General features: G+C 39.6%; 1 protein-coding gene across 2 annotated transcripts in view; it reads left to right on the top strand.

The window, feature by feature from the left end:
* Nucleotides 1-18,468, top strand: part of NMRK1 (nicotinamide riboside kinase 1) — a 34,288-nt gene extending 15,820 nt beyond the window's left edge. Inside the window, exons 3-9 of one of the 2 annotated variants that reach the window (XM_044659554.1) lie at nucleotides 5,625-5,715; nucleotides 6,024-6,072; nucleotides 9,720-9,867; nucleotides 9,965-10,012; nucleotides 11,804-11,910; nucleotides 14,745-14,828; nucleotides 18,014-18,468. In XM_044659554.1, the coding sequence (XP_044515489.1) occupies nucleotides 5,625-5,715; nucleotides 6,024-6,072; nucleotides 9,720-9,867; nucleotides 9,965-10,012; nucleotides 11,804-11,910; nucleotides 14,745-14,828; nucleotides 18,014-18,066 (580 nt within the window). In that variant the 3' untranslated portion in view covers nucleotides 18,067-18,468. Of the gene's footprint in view, nucleotides 1-5,624; nucleotides 5,716-6,023; nucleotides 6,073-9,719; nucleotides 9,868-9,940; nucleotides 10,013-11,803; nucleotides 11,911-14,744; nucleotides 14,829-18,013 lie in introns of both variants that reach the window. The other variant, XM_044659546.1, reaches the window with a different exon arrangement.
* Nucleotides 18,469-19,568: the final 1,100 nt, after the last annotated feature.

Raw genomic sequence — 19,568 nt, 5'->3', positions numbered from 1 at the left:
AGTTTGGAGAGAACAAAAAGTACACAAAGAGAATCATGAAATAAGGCTAGGAGTAGCCAGGTGGCTCAGTGGATAGAGTGCCAAGCTACAGAGGGAAAGTCCTAGGTACAATTGAAACACTTCCTAGTTGTGTGCCTGGCAAATCACTTGTACTCCCCATTGCCTCACCCATATTGCTCTTCTGCCTTGGAACCAATATACAGTATTGATTCTAAGACAGAAGGTAAGGGTTTTTTTGTTTTTGTTTTTTTAAGACAGTACCTGGGAAGAAGTCAGTAGACTGGGAAGATAAAAGAGAGAGAGAATCAGAGAGTCAAGAAGAGAGCAACAGTGTAAGTTAGACCAGAAAGGGATACTGTAAGGATGGGATTTCTACAAGGGGGATGGTACAAAAGGAGCCAGAGAAAACAGTTGCTGACAATTCCTGACAGTTGAGACCAGAGAGGATTCTGGGAGAGCTCCAGAGGAGAAAGGAGGAGAGAGGTCTTCAAGCAGAGGACTGGGAGGGACCCAGCTCAGATCCAGTCCTGAAGGCTTCCTGAGGATCTTTCTTTGGAAACCCTGATTCCCTGATCCCATTCCATTCCATTCTATCGAATCTCACCCATCAAGACTTCAACCATTGAGTTAGCTGAGTTTTTGTACTCAATTTTGGGAGAGATCTCTTAGTGTCCTTCTCCCATTACCCAACCTTCCTGAGAGACCCTTTCTGGTCTAACTTATAATTATAGAAAAGGATAGAAACAAAAGGAGAAGGGGTGGGGGAAGAAGCTTAGGAGTGGGAACTCCAAAGGTTTCCACCCAAGTGATACCCTATAGAAGTAGAGAAGAGGGCACCCCAAAATCCCTCTGCCCTTTTACCCCTTTCCCCAATCCCTGAAAAATGAATAATAAAAGCCATTCATCAGTCAGATAGCATTCCAGAGTGCCTGAGAGACAACGAGGGAGAGGGGAACCACAGCTTGGTCTGGCTGCCTCCATCTTGAAGCTAACCCCCCCACCCCCACCCCTGCTGTGAAATTAACTGACTGGGGAGAGGTTTGTGTGAACCCCGTCCTCATTCAGAATTGGATTGAGGTGGGGCAGATGGGTAGCTCAGTGGATTGAGAGCCAGGCCTAGAGACGGGAGGTCCTGGGTTCAAATCCAGCCTCAGACACTTCCCAGCTGTGTGACGCTGGGCAAGTCACTTGACCCCCATTGCCTACCCTTACCACTCTTCCACCTAAAAGTCAATACACAGAAGTTAAGGGTTTAAAAAAAAATTGGATTGGGGTACCATGTACCTCGATTATAGGGAAGCCTCACCCCCAACTCCTGAGGGGTGGCACGACCATCCAGGTCACCCAGTTTCAGAGTGACACACCCTTAAAGTCTCCCAGTGTATATTCGGCCCCAGGGGAGAGCTGGGAGAGAGACTCACCACATAGACTCTCTGTCTCCCCTTTTTATTGTTACAATAGATAGAGAATCTTGAGACAATCAAGGGTATCTCCTGGAAAAGAAGGGATCCAAAGGCAGTAGAATGGTTAATTTTGGCAAGGGGGAACTACCTTTTCCTCAGACAGGAGCAGAGGAGGAGGAAATGGGTGAAAATGAGATCTGAAGACTAGAGTAAGAAAGATGAAGCAGCTCATGGTAGGTGGCTGATTTATTCAGCAAAGTAGGAAGCAAGGTCATCTGCTGAGAGATAGAGCATAAGAATTGTGTTGGTGATTAGAAGGGAAAAGAGAAAATATTGAACAGTTGCTATAGAAAATGTGATAAGAGAGTTAATCAGAGAAGAATAAAAGAATTCTAGTGCAGCCAGGAAAGCCCATTTGAAATTGGTTAATATAAATCTGTGGGCATAGTTCATGAAGTTGCATGATTTCTTCCAAAAGGGTACAGTAGTTCAGAACAGGAAATAACCCCTGGTTAAAAAAAAAAAATTGAAGTACAAGAAGAAAAGACCTAAAAGTAAGACCCAAAGTAGGGATGATAGACTGGGAAAATATTTAGGGAAAGAACAATTGGAAAAAAACTCAAAGCGAAGATAAACTCTTGGTTTAGGAATAAAACAGAAAAAAAATTGAGGGATAGTAGGTTATGAATATAGAAAATTTTAGAGTTCATGGTTGTGGAGATAGCATAGTTTGGGATTTTGGCAAAGGCTAATAAGTGACCTTTCTACTTGGCAATTAGAGAAGAGTGAAAGAAGATGGAAGTCTCGAGAAATTGAGGAAGTCGAGGAATTAGAGGCTAGAGTATTTAAGGTGACATTAAGTTGAAATATTTGTGTTTGAAAATATGAAACCAAGAGTTGAGGTGAAGGGGAAGACTGAGCCAGGTACTCAAATGCTGGTAAAAGAAGCTAGAATGACCCAAGGACCAGTATCTGATATGAATTAGGATATGAAAGAGCAACAGAGACAGATGAAATGAACTTCAAAAGAAGACGAGACTGTTGAGTGATGATGGCAGAGAAAGGATTCATTGAGGAGCAAAGAGTATTCTAATACCTCCTTTTGTGGCCAGTATTCCAGAGGAAATGAGAAGATTAGCTAAGAGAAGAGTGTAAAAGCTGGCTTGATACAGAACTTCAAAAAACTTAAGGTCTCAGCAACTGGTCCCATCACTTCCATTAAATTCAAGGAAAAGAAATGACAAGCAGTGCCAGATTTTATATTCTTGGGCTCAAAGATCACTGCAGATGGAGACTACAGCCATAGAAATTAAAAGTCACTTGCTTCTTAGAAGGAAAGCTATGACCCATCTGGACAGCATACTAAAAAACAGAAATATCTCCTTTTTGACAAGGGCCCATATAGGTATAGCTGTGGTTTTTCCAGTAGCAGTGTATGACTGTGAGAGTTGAGTGCTGCAGAATCAACCCTTTCAAATTTTGGAGCTGGAGAAGATTTTTGAGAGTCCCTCAGACCTCAAGGAGATCAAACCAGACCATAATTAAAACAAAATAATTCAGACTGTTCACTGAAAGATCAAATACTGAAGCTGAAGCTTAAATACTTTGGCTGCATGATAAGAAGACAAGAGTCATTGGAAAAGACCCTGACGTTGGGAAAGATTGAAGGCACAAGGAAAAAAATGGTGGCCAAGGTTGACATAGTTTCACAGAAACAACAAAACATAAACTTGGGTAGGCTTCAAGAGTCAGTGGAGAATAGAAGGGCCCCAAAGAATCAGACACAACTAAACAACAACAGAAATAAGCCAAGCCTGAAGAGAGTACCCAGGAATGAGGCATCACCCGAAGAAGCGCAGGTTTCCATGAGCACAAGAAGATGAACCATGTGAGGGGAAGAGATATAAAATGTAGAAGAGTTTTAAGGTGGAGGGGATGTGACAAAGGGAAGCTCAAAGTCAGAGGACCATCGATGAGAATGGGGCCACAAGATTTAGGGAAGAGCTTTTACCTTGTAGAGGTAAGCTCTGAAATTGGGGGTCACTGGCATTGTAATGGAAAGTGTTGTGAGGGTTTATTTAGTAACATGGAAATATGGATGTAGAAGATGCATGCAGAGTGGAGAGGAGGTAACCTTTTTGAGAAAGACACTAGAGCTGGGGGACCCAGGAAAGGCTTCCTGCAAAAAGTGATGCTGGATGCTAGGTGGCTCAGTGGATTAAGAGCCAGACCTAGAGTGGGGAGGTCCCAGGTTCAAATGTGACCTCAGTCCCTTCCTAGCTGTGTGACCCTGGGCAAGTCACATAACCCCCATTGCCTAGCCCTTACCACTCTTCTGCCTTGGAACCAATACTCAGTATTGATCTAAGACGGAAAGTCAGGGTTTAAAAAAAAAAAAGTGATGCTTGAGCTGAGTCTTGGAAACCAAAGAGTCTAAGAAGGGTTGTCTTCATTCCATTGTCTCTCAACTCCATGGTCCTTGTGTGGGCGCTGGGGCACTGGTTTCAGGGACAATGGTGTACTCAGCAGCAGTGGGTCTTGCCTACCTGGTTCCTTTTTGGGGACAGAGAGTTGAAAGCACTGTTTTCTCAGATGACAATAATAATAACATTATTATGAAGGTTTTCAGAGCCTTTATATATTACGTGGTTTGATCCTCACAACAACCCTGTGAAGTAGGTACTATTTATTATTCCCTTTTTATTATTCCTTTACTAAGGCTGAAAAAAGTATTAGTGACTTCCTCAGGGTCATATAGCAAGTCAGTGTCAAGGCAGGATTTGAATTCAAGCACTCTCAAGTCCAGAGCAGTGGACTCCCATCAGCTAGAAAGAAGAAGGACCATGGCTTAAGGCCTCCAAGCCCTTTTCCTGAGAGAAAGAAGGGTTGGGGATTCTGGACCTCCAAAGTCAAGTAAAAGAATTGAATCTGGGGGTAAGGTGTCAGTAGAATTTCCCTTGGATCATCCCCAACCAGAAATTCTCTTTATAAATCACTTTGTTCCTCTCTTATTGCCTATCACAGACTGCATTGCATTACAGTTATTTCTCTACATGTTTTAGCTACCCTTCTAGATCACAAACTCTTTTGAGGCTGAATCTGGAGTGAAATCTTTTCTATACATCCCACAAAAACTATGGCTTAACATGTTTTCAAAAAGTACTCATTTAATAAAAGGGCTTCACAGAAAACATACCATTAGGTCGGTTGTTTTGAGTAGCTTCTTTGTTCTCTCTCTGTTGTACATTCAATTTATTTCAAAAATTCCATACATCTTCTTTTTCTTATAATAAATTATACAGTTATTAGACCTCTTGAAAAAGGGGGATTTGAGTTGAGTCTTAAGCCTAGCTGTCTGAGAACAAGAAAAGGGTACGGTCCCCAGAAAATAGGACTTAAGTGTCATTGTTTAGTCATGATCCCATTTGGGGTTTTCCTGGCCAAGATCCTGGAGTGGTTCACCATTTCCTTCTCCAGGTCATTTTACAGATGAGGAGACTGAGGCAAACAAGGTAAAGTGACTTGCCGAGCATAGCATAGCCAGTTAAGTGTCCAAGGCTGGATTTAAATCCAGATTTTCCTAACCCCAGACCCAACACTGTGACACCTAGCTGCCCTCAGGCCACCCTAGAGATACCCTGTACCAGGCTAGGTCCCTTGGAGGCTACATTGCATAAAGCCTTAGATTGTTTCTTCTAAGCAAAATAAGTAAACCTATTGCTTAAAACTTAACCCACAGGCATTTGTTGTTGATTTTTTTTTTGTTTGTTTTTTTGTTTTTTTTTTTGCCATCTCTACCATAAATGGTCTTTTGCTTCTTCCAATATGCCTCGTTATTTTTATTGAAATAGCATCAGGCTCTGGGGACCCCTAGTGCATGTTCTTAGATAGCAGCCGATGTTTCAAATAAATTCATTTGTTGTTGCTTGCTTTGATGTGAGTCATTTAAAGGCCAGTGTGGTGCAAAGGCAAGAGCACCAGACAAAGTCTGGTGGTCAAATCCTACAGTGTAAACACGTGCAGTGCATTTAACTGCTCTTGGCCTCAGTTTCCTTGTTTGTCACAGGAGGATAACACCTGGAGTGCTGACCTCTGAGGCTTATCGGGAGGATCAGCTGAGGTCATAGATGTAAAGTGCTCCAAAAATGTCTGTTACTGATATCATTGATATAAAATGAACTTTTCTTTCCTTAATTTTTTTTTTTTTATTTTCTGGTTCAGTGTGACAAATGGTGGGAAGACAACCCTGGCCAAAAAACTCCAAAAACAGCTCCCAAACTGCAGCGTCATCTTCCAGGATGATTATTTTAAGGTATCTTTGAAACTACTTTATTGGGAGACTGGTAGGCATTTTCAGGAAAGTACTAGATTGGTAGAGTAGTTGCTAAATGTTGGGCCTGTTGGGAAAGGAGCTTCCGGTCAGTTAGCTGATCGTCCACTAGGGGACACTACAAATTAGTCATTTCTCTGGTTGGGGTTTGGAGGATTTCTTTTATTCATCAGTTCATTATGTGTTTAATGACATTGCCAGAATCATTCACTAATGATGATATTTTAAAATGTTTATAATTTCTGCTACCCTTAATATTTCTATTGATATTCATATTCATTTTGTTCCAGCCAGAGTCTGAAATAGGAATTGATGAGAACGGATTTCTACAGTATGATGGTAAGCTGATTTCAGGAATATCACTTACAAATGTTATGTACTAATGTCCATTTCTTTTTTTAGCAACAAAAGGGCCTCTTTTTAACAGAATGAATTTTAAAATTTGTTTAAATATGTCTTTTAAATCAGAACACACTTAATCTTGCTGAATAAGTTTCATTAATTAAATCTTTTCCCCAGTTTTGCATGTAAAATTTGAGTTTTGAAAGCAGTTGTGAAATTATAAATGTTCTATCTAATACCAAATTAGCCTTCGTTTTGGCAGGGCTGAATTTTTTAGTTCCTCTTTCCTAAAGTTGCTGGAAAAAGGGGACTGTAATATCATATTTGGCCCCCTGGAGACCTAGCAGGGGGCAGAACACTATACCTTCCGGCCAGATCCTGCCCTAATTCTCCTTTCCTCAGGCGATGTTACTCTTTTCTGGTTCCCTCTGCTGCCCAAAAAGGATTGTCTATAGATCTTAGAGACACATTTCACATTCTTGCAGAAGTTGACATTATTCTGAAGGTAAAGAATTTTTACTATAATAGAGAACCTTTTTGTAGAGATCATAGGCCTTAGAACATGTTAATAGAATATCTTGTCATTATAAAGTGATATGTGTATATATGTATATATTTTTAATTTACATATTATATAAATATATTTCTGACCTGCACATATAAATATACATTTATGTTATATAAATATATTTATTTAAATATATATTTGTATTTATTTTTATTTATTACATATAAACAAATATATTTATTTAAATATATATTTCTAGTCTGTATTACACATAGTACACCACAAATTACTAGCAATTCTTAAATAACTTTAGTGAGTTTTTTTAAGTGACAGTAATATTAGATATCATTTATTTGTCACTTCAAAGTTTTCAAAGCATTTTCATTCTTTATTTCATTTCATTTATTTCATTTGATCCTCACAACAACCTTGTGAGGTCAGTGCTATTATTTTCCCCATTTTGTTGTTGTCCATTTGTTTCAGAAGTATCCAACTCTTCGTGACCCCATTTGAGGTTTTCTTGGTGAAGATACTAAAATGGTTTACCATTTTCTTCTCCGGCTCATTTTTCAGATGAGGAAACTGAGGCAAACAATCATAGGTGTTTAGTAATTAGCCCAGAGTCCTATAAGAATGAAGAGATCCTTTCCCAAAATTATAATAATAAGTGAGAGCCAATAAACCAAGTGTTAGGGATGGAAGGGAGATAGAGAGAGAGTCTATATGGTGTGAGACTCTCTTCTATAGCTCTGCCATCCTGCCAAATATGCACTGCTGAGACTTCGAGGGGACATCACCCCGAAACTGGGTGACCTGGATGGTCATGCCACCCCAAAGGAGTTGGGGGCAAGGCTTCCCTATAAGATGAGGTATGGGGGTCCCCAATCCAATTCTGAATGAGGGCAGGGTTCCTGCCAGCTTCCCCGAGATCAGCCAACTTCACAGCGGTGGTCTGGCTTCAAGATGGAGGCAGCCAGACCAAGCTGTGATTCTCTTCCCCCTCAAATCTCAAGCACTCTGGAACGCTATCTGACTAATGAATGTCTTTTATTAACATCAATATATGGATTAGGGAAAGGGGTTAAGGGCAGAGGGATTTTGGGGTGCCCTCTTCTCTATTTCTATGGGGTCCGTCACTTAAGGTGGAACCTTTGGGGTTCCCACTCCTAAACATCTCCCCTCGCCTCTTCTCCTTCAGTTTCTATTTCTATTTCCTATTTCTATCCTTTTCTATAATTGCAAGTCAAATCAGATGGGGTCTCTCGGCAAGGTTGGGTAATGGGAGAAGGAGCCTAAGAGATTGCTCCCAAAATGGAGTCCAGACACTTAGCTGACTCGATGATTGAAGTCTTGCTGGGTGAGATGCAATGGAATCTTTGACTAGGGAATCAGGGTTTCAACATCCAAAGAAAGATCCTCAGGAAGCCCTCAGGACTGGATTCGAGCTGAGATGTTCTCCTCCTCCCTCTCTCAGACCTCCGCCAGAAATCATCCCCTCTCCTTCTTCCTCTGGAGAAAACTCCCAGAATTCCCCTGGTCTCAACTGTCAGTAACTGTCACCAACTGTCAGCCACTCCTTTTGTCCCATCCCCTTCGCACAAGTCCCATCCTTACAGTCACAGAGCTCTAGTAAGTGTGTGAGGCAGGATTTGAACTTAGGTCTTCTTGACTACAAGTTTAGTACACTAGATGTGTAGGTGAAATTGGAATAAAAGTTGTTTTTTCATCATATCCTTCAATCAGTCCAGTAAGAGAAACAAAATATTTATTCATTCTTTATGGTTACTTCTTTAGATGAAACCAAGGCATTTTCCCCTCTTTCTCCCTGTCCCTTTTCTGGAGTCCACTCAAGAGCTTTGTAGAATATTAGGGGTGAACTCAATTGTGTGACTGTGTTTACAGCTTGTTAAATCTTGCAAAAAAAGAAATTCATAATGTATGGAAGGGAATTAATGAAGTCCTTAAGAGTCAGAATTTTACACTATGTATATGTTTTTATGTCCCATACAGTCCTCCCAGTTCTGTCTTTCCCCAAGACACTCCTCTCTAGCTTGCTATTCTGATATAGTTGTTCCAAGTGTTAGACCTGGAGTCAAGAAGACCTGGGTTCAAATCCCACCTCTGATACTTCTTCTCTGTGTGACCCTGAACAAGTCACTTAACCTTTTTCAGTCTCAGTTTCCTCATCTATAATAAAGACATAGCCACTGCCTCAATTTGGTCCTGATACGGGTCTGTCGTGGATCAGTTCTTCCAGTTCTAAAAGCTGGCCTCAGTGACTCCTGAACTGAAGTGTGTCCTGGACTGCTTTATACTCAAAAGAGAAAAAGGTGGGATGGAGATAGTTGGGAGGGGAAGGACAATGGGGGAAATTATAATGATTTTTTTTAAAAAGACATCAATAAAAATTGGTTTAAAAAAAACACAAAGAGAGCCTTTTACCCTTTATAAATGCAACAATCCCAGGTAAAGAGACCTCAGATGTCATGGAAGGTAGCATGGTAAAAAGAAAAGAATATAGGATTTAGTATTAGAAGATCTGAATTCAAATTTCACCTCTGACTTTTTTTTAAATAAAACTAGAAGAATAGTTGACGTAATTTCTTAAAGCATAGTTTTTTACTCGCTTTTTAAGAAAACAAATTAGGTGCACATATTTCCAAAATTCTCACTAATATTATGAATAATTATCCTAGAATACAAACTGGAAAAAAATTATTTTCCTTTCTCCTCCCCTCTCCCTCACTTCATTTTAAGTTTGCTTTATACAGCAGAGCCTCCTTTGTCTAATTCTTGAACAATAACAAACACTGGTTTTATCCAGTGGTTTAAGTTTTACTGGTATTGTTCAAAATCTACATAATTCTATTGCTCTAAAGTTTTTTCTGTCAAAATGCTTTATATTTAAATTCCACTTTCATTTGAGTAGATCCTTTGTAAAATTGCCAGCACACAAAATCCACTCCTCACATAAGATGCTTAAATTCCAAGTGTGGTGCTTAAAATATTTGCTGTTTCTTTTTCGAAGGGCAAATACAGTGCTGCTATTTCTGTGGCATTTACAAAGCCCCAGAAATACTCAAAACATCTCCTTGTAGGCATCTTCATTGCTCCTCTTTTATATTTGGTGTTTTAGAACTTGAAGCTCTTAATATGGAAACACTGATGTCTGCTGTCTACTCCTGGTTGAAAAACCCAAGAAATTCCCTAGAATCAGATGCCCTGGAAAGTGCTGAGGAAGTCCCTATTTTAATCATCGAAGGTTTCCTTCTCTATAATTATAAGTAAGCATACCACCCTGCCATTGATTCTGAATAGACAAGGAAAACTCAAGAACTAACTGTGTTCTCATCTTAGGCCTCTTGATACTCTGTGGAATAGAAGCTATTTCCTGACCATTCCATATGAAGAATGCAAGCGAAGAAGAAGGTAAGATTTTTTGTATTGTCATCTGTATCAGTTGTGTATGTGTGTGTGTGTGTGTGTGTGCACGTGTGTGTGTGTGTGTGTGTGTAAATACTCAATCACGCATTAGTACTTGTCAGACACCTCCTTCAGTTGTCTGTTTTGTAGGGTACTTGTTACGTATGTTTCCATCTAGAATATGGAGAGGTCTTAGTTCTTGGCTCTAAAGAATTTTTGGTTGGTTTGATTTTTACTGTCCATCAATTCACAGGAATGAGTTTAAAACAATGTTCATTCAGTGTCCCTTGCAACTGAGTAAGAAAAGACTGAGGGGCAGCTAGGTGGGTCAGTGGATAGAGAACCAAACCTGGAGACAGGAGGTCTTGGGTGCCAGTACAGCCTCACACACTTCCTAGTTATGTGGCTCTGAGTAAGTCACTTGACCACAATTACCTAGTCCTTACTGCTTTTCTTCTTTGGAATTGAGAGAGAGACAGACAGACAGAGACAGACAGACAGAGACACAGAGACAGAGAGAACTGACAAAAATACCTATTATTCTTTAGCTTGTTTTTTTTCTTATTCTGTAGGCTGTAGACCTAAACTTCATAGAGTTATAGAATGTTAAAGCTGGGAACTACTGACTCTCCAGTAAAAATATGCACAACATATTTTTAAGTTACATCTGGGTTATTAACTTTCCCTATCACTTTCTTAAGTCTAGAGCAGTGATTCCCAAAGTGGGTGCCACCACCCCCTGGTGGGTGCTGCAGCAATCCAGGGGGGCGGTGATGGCCATAGGTACATTTATCTTTCCTATTAATTGCTATTAAAATTTTTTTAAAAATTAATTTCCAGGGGGCTAAGTAATATTTTTTCTGGCAAGGGGGCGATAGGCCAAAAAAGTTTGGGAACCACTGGTCTGGAGAATCCCAAAACAAAATAAATAAATAAAGCCCTGATTTGTAGCATTTGCTGATTTCCAAAGTGCAGATGCTCTGTCAGTTGGAGCTGGCACCAGCACACCCCTGGCTGGAAAAGGTCTTTGAGATCACGTAGTCTGATTGTATCATTTAGCTCTGACCTTGGTGATACTCAGTTTCCCTAGAACTGGATTTCTCTCTTGTTCCCTCCTTACTAAGTCCTCATCCTCTACCCTCGTTACCTGCCCTGTTGGGCTAGATCCCTATTAGTGCAAATAATGAATCCCATAAAGTGGTGGTCACATTATTTAAATTCCCAGGGAGCTGGATTCAATTACTATGTTTTTTAATAATTATAACTTTGAATAGTACAAATTTTAATGTGTGACTTCATGGATTTGTCATTTGAACTAACTGAAAATGTAGCTGTATTCCAGCTGCCCAATGACAAGGGTCTACTTTCTCCTCCCTTTCCTTCCACAGTGGCTTCCTGGCACATAGTAGACACTTAATAAATGTTTTATTGACTAGTTGATTGATTAAACCCTAGCCTCTCTGATGGGTTTCTTGCAGAAAACATGGAAAAATTTTTATCTGGGATAAATAATATATAATATAATAAGTAATGTCAATTAAAGTCATTTGATTAAGGCATATTTTATTGCTTTTGTATCTTTAAACATTATCTCAACTATATCTTCAAAAAATATGTTCTACTGTTTATCATTGATTTTATATGAGTGGAAAAAAAAAGAACAAGAGTTAGCTGACCTTACAATTTGCACAAGTGAATATTTGCCTTTGAATGCATATATGAATCTGTATATGTGTATGTGTGTATGTATACACACATATATAGCTATAAAAAACCTACCATTTTTTTTTTTAATAGTACCAGGGTCTATGAACCACCAGATCCTCCAGGATACTTTGACAGCTATGTGTGGCCAATGTATCTAAAACACAAAAAAGAAATAGAAGACATCACGTGGAATATAGGTATGTCATTTTCTCTTTAGTCAAAGTATTTTCCTAAATCATTTTTCCTTAAATGAGAGGATGAAATTTAGGAATTTTCTCTTTTAAGGTGATTCTGCTGAACAACTTTCCAGTGATTATACCTCCTGGCCAAAATAGTATTGCCCTTTAGGCTTCATCACCTTGTCTCGAGGGTGCTGGCTATTTTGGTCTCTGTTCCCAGTCTTCTGACTCTTGCCAAAAGCCAGTCAACATTAGGGCAACCCTGGATACCCAATTCAGGAAGCAGAGGAGAGTGAGTAGAAAGAGCTCTTTGAAATTTCAAGACAAAAGGACGTAGGTCAGTTAAGGTCTGCTACTTACTACCTGTGTGATTCTACTATATCAGTCATTTAATTTTGCTAGCCCTCAGTTTCTTAATCTGTGAAATCTATAAAAACATAAACATTTATTTGTTTGTTTGTTTATTTATTCTTTGTGGCCTGCCTACTTTGTGGGGTTGCTATGAGAAAAATGCTTTGTGAATCTTAAACTATCATACAAAAAAGAGTTTTGTGAATAGGTGAGAAAAGAGGCAGCTGGACAGAAATAGGGGAATGAATGTTCACTTTCTCTTTCCCCACCCCCAAGTGGCAGGGCAGCAACTTTTAAATTTCACTATATTCACCCTAGCAAAAACACAAAGTATGTTCTCCTGAGAAGCCTCTACTGACATCCACTATTGCTCTTTTAAAGTGGGGAAAGAGGGGAAGGGGAGAAAAAAAAAAAAACATCTACAGAGAAGAATTATACAGGGAAAATATTTTTATTGAATTTATTTTTAAAATATTGTTGAGTAATTAGGGAATCACTTTAGAGCAGTGGTTCCCAAACTTTTTTGGCCTACCGCCCCCTTTCCAGAAAAAATATTTCTTAGCTCCCAGGAAATTAATTTTTTTTTTTAAACCCTTGTACTTTGGTGTATTTTCTCATAGGTGGAAGATTGGTAAGGGTGGGCAATGGGGGTCAAGTGACTTGCCCAGGGTCACACAGCTGGGAAGTGGCTGAGGCCGGGTTTGAACCTAGGACCTCCCGTCTCTAGGCCTGACTCTCACTCCACTGAGCTACCCAGCTGCCCAATTTTTTTTTTTATTTTAATAGCAATTAATAGGAAAGATAAATACACCTGTGGCCATTACCACCTTCCTGGATCGCTGCAGCACCCACCAGGGGGCAGTAGCACCCACTTTGGGAATCACTGCTTTAAGAGTATCTTTCTCTTATAAAATGATCATTTGCATCCTACCCTTGAAACTGAATGGGATCTATTTTCATTCATCTTTCCATTCCCCCCACCATCCACCTACCTATTCCTTTCCTGGCTCCCCTCTAACCTTCCCTCTCCCCTCTCCCCTCTCCTCCTTTCCTGCCTTTCACAAATTTTTTCATTTCTCACCTATTTTCCAGTCCCTTATCTTCATACCCTCTCCCATGTCCAATTCTACTTTGGTTGAGTATTTTAGATAATTATATTCTAAGTCATAGAAGCATTTGGATTTTTTTTTAATCAAGTTCATAAAATGGGGACAAATTTTTCCTTGTTTAGTTCAACTAGTCAGCCTGTGGAACCATGATGATTACCCCAAATAAGAATACTTGGTTAGGTCTGTTTCTATTTCCTCTTGTTCCCTCATTCCACCATCACCACTCCTTCTTTTTAAGTTTTTATGCTTAGACATCAAGCAAGTAAACCAGATTGAATATGGGCTCATGTCCAGATTTGGGGGTGCAGAAAAGATAGAAATCATTGCACAAGCCAGTTGATATGTTTATTTTGTTGTATTTATGCTTGGGTTTCCTGTTATTCCCTTAACAATATTTGATTTTGCAAGGTACATTGAAACAAATTTGACTGAAGTATGTAGGAAAAGACAATCCCTACATATTTTGTAATGTTAAATAAATTCAGAAAGAGATTCATGACTTCTCATGACTTCTTTATGCCCCAGACTCTAATTTCATTGATCTAACAATAAAGATTATTGTAGCAATCTCTCTTATTCAAGTCCAAGGAAAAGAACAAAGAAATAAGATTTACATAATTCCCTTAACGCATTTATCAGCCATAAAGTATAAATTCATATGAAATTCAAGTTAATGAACATGCCTGACTCATAAAAAAAAACCTTCAAAAAATATGTATTATCCTGGCAAGAAAAATCTTTGAACTGATTTTCTCCATCTCCTATGACAGTGAGCTGAGATTTATGACCAGCTGTGTCAGCTTGGCTGTGGATCTCCTTGGATGACTTGACCAATTTAAAATAGATTTTTTTTATGGCCATAATCATGTGTTCATTATTTAAAAATGCATTAGCATTGAGAAGAGTTGTCAGTTTCATCAAATGAGAATAATGTATGTACCAGGAAGCTATTGTTTCTATTATTACTAATAATAATAAGTTTCTTCACTAAAGTACCACTCTTGTGCACCACTGGGTTAGATAGAGATCACCCTGGGTCCACAAAGGCTCTGACAACTGAGTGTGAGGCTGAAATGACCAAACTGGAAATGCCCCAAGTACAGCCTCAGCAACAGGTTCTATGCTCAGTTGCACCAAGCTGGACAGGCTCACCACCAGAGGGCTGGCCACCAGCTGGTGAATTCTGGCCTTAGTACCTCTCAAAATCCATCCACAAAGACATTGGTGGGATTTCTATCTGTATCTGTGGAAATCCTGGCTCATTGAAGTACAGAATTATTCAGCAACCTTTTTGTTGTTGTCCTTCACAGCTGCCTAAAACAAGCCTCCTTTTAGGTTTTCATAATCCTGAGGAGTTCAGTAAGTCAGCGTCTCATTTTTCTTTTCCCTTAGTGTATTTAGATGGGACAAAATCTGAGGAAGACCTTTTTTCACAAGTCTATAATGACCTGATAGAAGAACAAGTAAAGCACAAATGTAAGTACAGTCTTCTTAAATGGGTTAGGGAGAAAGGAGAGAGACACAATACCTCTGTACGACCTCAGCATGATTTTGTAACCTTTTTTGGTTAAGCAAAGTTAAGCACTTTGGGACATGAAAGTACAATAAGGCTTAGGGACGTTGCATGGCTGAGGAAATTGCCCTACGGCTCCAGGGTTCTTAACCCAGAGTCTGACAACTTGTTTTTATAATATGTAATAACATAACTATATTCTCCATTTGGATACTCTCTCCTTTCGTGGGTCTTTTACTGATTCCCCAAATTACTAGTGCCTCTGTACCCCTAAATTCATTATGTATCCTGTGTTTGTCTGGGAACGTGTTTGCTCCTCTACCACTAGATGGAAGCTTCCTGAAATCAAGGACTGCCTCACTTTGATATTTGCAATTTCCCCTTAGGCACATAATAAATTCTTATTGAATAATTGATGCTTTTTTTTTCATTCAGGGAGATCCTCATCCATCCTCATTATGTGTCTTAGTTCCCTTAATGATATTTATTATTCAGTTATGTCTGACTCTCCTTGACACCATTTGGAGTTTTCTTGGCAAAGCTACTTGAGGAGTTTGCCATTTCCTTCTCTAGCTCATTTGACAGATAAGGAAACTGAGGCAAACAAGGTTAAGCGATTTACCCAGGATCACCAAGCTAGTAAGTGTGTGAGACCAGATTTGAACTGAGGAAGAGGAGTCTTCCTGACACCAGGCCTGGCACTATCCGCTGTGCCACCCACCACTGCTTAACCTCAGTATGCCTCAGTTTCCTTAGCTGTAAAATGGGGATCACCGTAGCACCCATCTTCATGGTTTGAAGGTGAGGATTAAATGACATAATATTTGTAAAGTGCCTGACACATAGCAGGTTCTTATTTCCTATATGTATTCTTATGGTCCCCATCTTACAAATGAAAACTGAGATTGAGAAGTTTAAGTGATTTGCTCAGGGTCACCCAGCCTGGACGTGTCTGAGGCAGGATGTGATCTCAGGTCTTCCTAACTCAAGTCCTGTACTCCCTCTGCTGTCCCACTAAGTACCTCTAGTGATTATTCTTACTAATTTGTTGCTTGGTTTCCTCTCATAATGCACATTGACATCATGCTTCATACTTTATAAAGTGCTTTCTGCATAATAGCCCAAAGAAATTATAAAGACGGTACAAGTGCCTCAATCAGCTTTTGCCCTGTTCAATTGCCCTGACCTCCTGACAAGCGCTGGCTGAGGCCAAGAGGCCATCTGAGGGCAGTTGTGCCTTCTCTTTCCTGGCCTCTCCCAAGAGGCTGGCAACAAATGCTGCATTTGGGCAGCTTTTCACCTAACTGCCTTCCAAGTGTTTTTCCCTCCCTACCACCCAAAAGGACGGTTTTAAAACAAAAGTTTTAACAAGCAAAGGAGAAGGGGAGTGACAAACATTATCCTAAGAATACCACAAATGATACAGACCACCCTTTTATCACCTCTACAATGTAATACAAACAGTAATTCATTGGTGAAGCCCTCAAATTTGGAAATGTTAGCCAGCTTTCCCTGTTCCAGGCCAGAATCTCATCTTAATTTGTTTTTAAGATTTATTCTAGGGGGGCAGCTGGGTAGCTCAGTGGAGTGAGAGCCAGGTCTAGAGACAGGAGGTCCTAGGTTCAAATCCGGCCTCAGACACTTCCCAGCTGTGTGACCCTGGGCAAGTCACTTGACCCCCATTGCCTACCCTTACCAATCTTCCATCAAGGAACTAATACACAGAAGTTAAGGGTTTTAAAAACAACAACAACAACAACAACAAAGATTTATTCTAGAGGAGATGCCATTCACTCAGGGAATCGGGGAAAAGAAAGGATTATAGAATTGCTTTAGCTGTTGTTTAAATTCTCCCTCTGATCTCACCTACCTTTCTTGATCTCCCAGGACCAGGCACACAAAAACCCTCTTAATAAATGTGTGTTGAGTAACTGAATGACTGTGTGATAGGGTACAGAGAAATTATAAGGAAATGTAAAAATCAGAGGTATTTTATATACCATAATGCCATAAAAACACAAGCAAATTATATAGACCTAGATGGAAACTTAATGACATTTTGAGGCGTGAGGGGGTCAAAAAGCAAAAAAAATCACAGGACAGAGCTTTGCCATCATGTGCACCTGTAATACGTTGGGAGGATTATGAGCACCAAAATAAAAAACAAAACCTACTTTCATCTGGACTCGGCATAGGATATTTTAGATGTCACATTAAAAAAGTTATGATTCAGCAACAGAGAGCCAGGCCTGGAGATGGAAGATCCCGAGTTCAAATCTTGCCTTAAACACTTCCTAGCTGTGTGAAAGAGCAAGTCAACTTAACCTCCATTCCCTAGTCCTTACTATTCTTCTGCCTTGGAACCAATACACAATATTAATTCTAAGATGGAAAGAAAAAGTTTTTAAGAAATAAGTCATTCTCACTCATGATTGTTGCAGTCACTGTGTGCTAAATTTATCCCTTTGCTTCCTAAGATATTCATGAATATTCAGGCCAGCCTTCAGGTCTGTTACCTCCTTTATGATGATAAATCTGAGTCTATAAAACTATTGCTGGCAGACTAAGGATTGGACTGCAACCCATTAAACATTTCCATTGTTTATTCAGTTGTTCCCTCTTAAAACTATGGGCCCTCTGTAAAGTCGGTTCTTGTTAATGACAGTTGTACAGAATATTCTATAGTGTCTCTGAATCCATTATATGATTTAAAAGAAAAAGAGTTGCTTAGTTCTTTGAGAAAAAGCATCCTATTATGGGGCCTAGGACCAATGTAACTTGACTTAAAAGAAAGTTGGAACTTTGATTAATTATTATGAGCAACTTTGGCCCAAGAGAGCTAATGATGAAATAGTCTTTGCCTCAATCAAGAGCTGGAGAACACAAATGCAGGATATAGTAAGCATTGTTAGATGCTATTACTGTATCAATCCATCTTGCTTAAATGTTTGCCCTTGTTACAAGGGAGGATTCCAGTGTGTTTGTGTATATATGTTGGTGATGTGGGGGAGGAGAATTAAAAATATAAGGCTTTGTCATGAAAACAAAAGATTTTTTTCAAAGTCACTGATTTTATGGTTCCCACTCAGTAGGGTACATGGCTAATTATTCTTCATTAACAACTTTTCTTTTTATATTTGCCTTAAAGGTCCGCAGATAACCCCCGAGGTCCCTTCCAGCTCGACATCTGTGATCCTGTGACTTAGCATAAAGAGGGGATGCATCAGAATTCTTTCCATCATAGATTAGAAGAATCTAAAGAAGATATTTATTCACATAAGCAAGAGAATGATACACACAATGACTATTATAATGCAAAGGAAAATAATACTAGAAGCCTTCAGATTACTATAATGATTCATTGATTTTTGAAATCTGATGATGAAATAGGATCCTCTTGGTAGAGAGATGATGGACTAAAGGTGGGGAAAGTTGCCTATCTGTGTATATGCCATCATCTGATGGTCAATGTCACAAGCCTCATGGGATGGGGAAGGGCTTGTTTAACTGTTTTTTGTTTTTTTTACAAGGGAGGGTTGGATGGGAATACCAAGAAGTGACAATGATGTAGAAATGATTAAAACCATCAATAAGAGACAAAAAGAATATTGTTTTTAATTCTAAAGTTTTGGTATCTTGGTACTAGTCTCATCTCCAGTTAAAGCTTGTCAGCTCTAATGGGGTGAAACACAGATGAAAGGCAGACAGTGCCCAAAAGTTTTGAAGCGAATCAAAGTATCCTCTACTGTTTCCTCACAGTCCTAAAGTGTGCTCAGATCTCTCTTGCCCCTGCTACTCACATCATCAATCCAATCATTCTCCCTCTCCTTCACTGCCAAAAATCTAGAGAGGAATTTACACTTGCTGTCTCCATTCACTCAACCCTTTGCAATCTGTTTTCTGTATCCCCTGCATTATTAAGTGACTCTTTCCAGGGTCACTAAGGACAGCCTTGTTGTTTACTAAGCTCAGTGGCTTTTTTCTTGTTGATCCTTTCTGCCTCGTTTGGACTTCCCCTCTTCATAGATACCTTTATCTCTCTCAGCTTCCCTAACACTGAAATGTTCTCTTATTTCTCTGTCAGCCCTTGTCCTGTCTCTTTGGCTGGCTTCTTCTCTGTTATCTTTAACAGAGAGATGTCCCCTAATTGTCTTTCCTTGGCCCTCATACCTTCTCTTCCTATACTTGGCGATGTCATCCACTCTCCAGGTTTCAATGAACGCCTCTGCAAATGAAGCACAAAGCTATGTTTTCAGCCCCAGTCTCTCCCCAAAACTTTTGTCCCATATTTCTACCTCCTTGCTAGATGTCTCCTTCTGGATATCTTGGTGACACTTTTAAATTTACCATGTTCAAAACTGAACTCATATCCTCCAGCATCTAGCCCTCCCCTTGATTTCCCTATTTCTGTTGGTTCCTCCATCCTCCTAGCCCAAGCTAAATACCTTGGAATTTAACTTTTCCCTGGCTGTGATCCTCATACCATCCAGTCATTTTTCAAGTCTGTTAATTTTATCTTTGCAATCTAGGCTCTCTTTTCCACTCCTACTAAAAACTACTCTTGTTTATGGCCCTATTTATTATCACCAGTTATTGTGATAGCCTTTCCTCCTGCCTCTAGCCTAGTACTCCAACCCTGGTGATCTTCCAAACAATCTGCCCTAATAGGCTGTGTTAGTTAAAATCACCTGGGGTTTTATTTG

Source organism: Gracilinanus agilis, chromosome 1, assembly GCF_016433145.1.
Source record: "Gracilinanus agilis isolate LMUSP501 chromosome 1, AgileGrace, whole genome shotgun sequence".
NCBI lineage: Eukaryota > Metazoa > Chordata > Mammalia > Didelphimorphia > Didelphidae > Gracilinanus > Gracilinanus agilis.
This window is presented reverse-complemented; position numbering and strand designations above follow the sequence as displayed.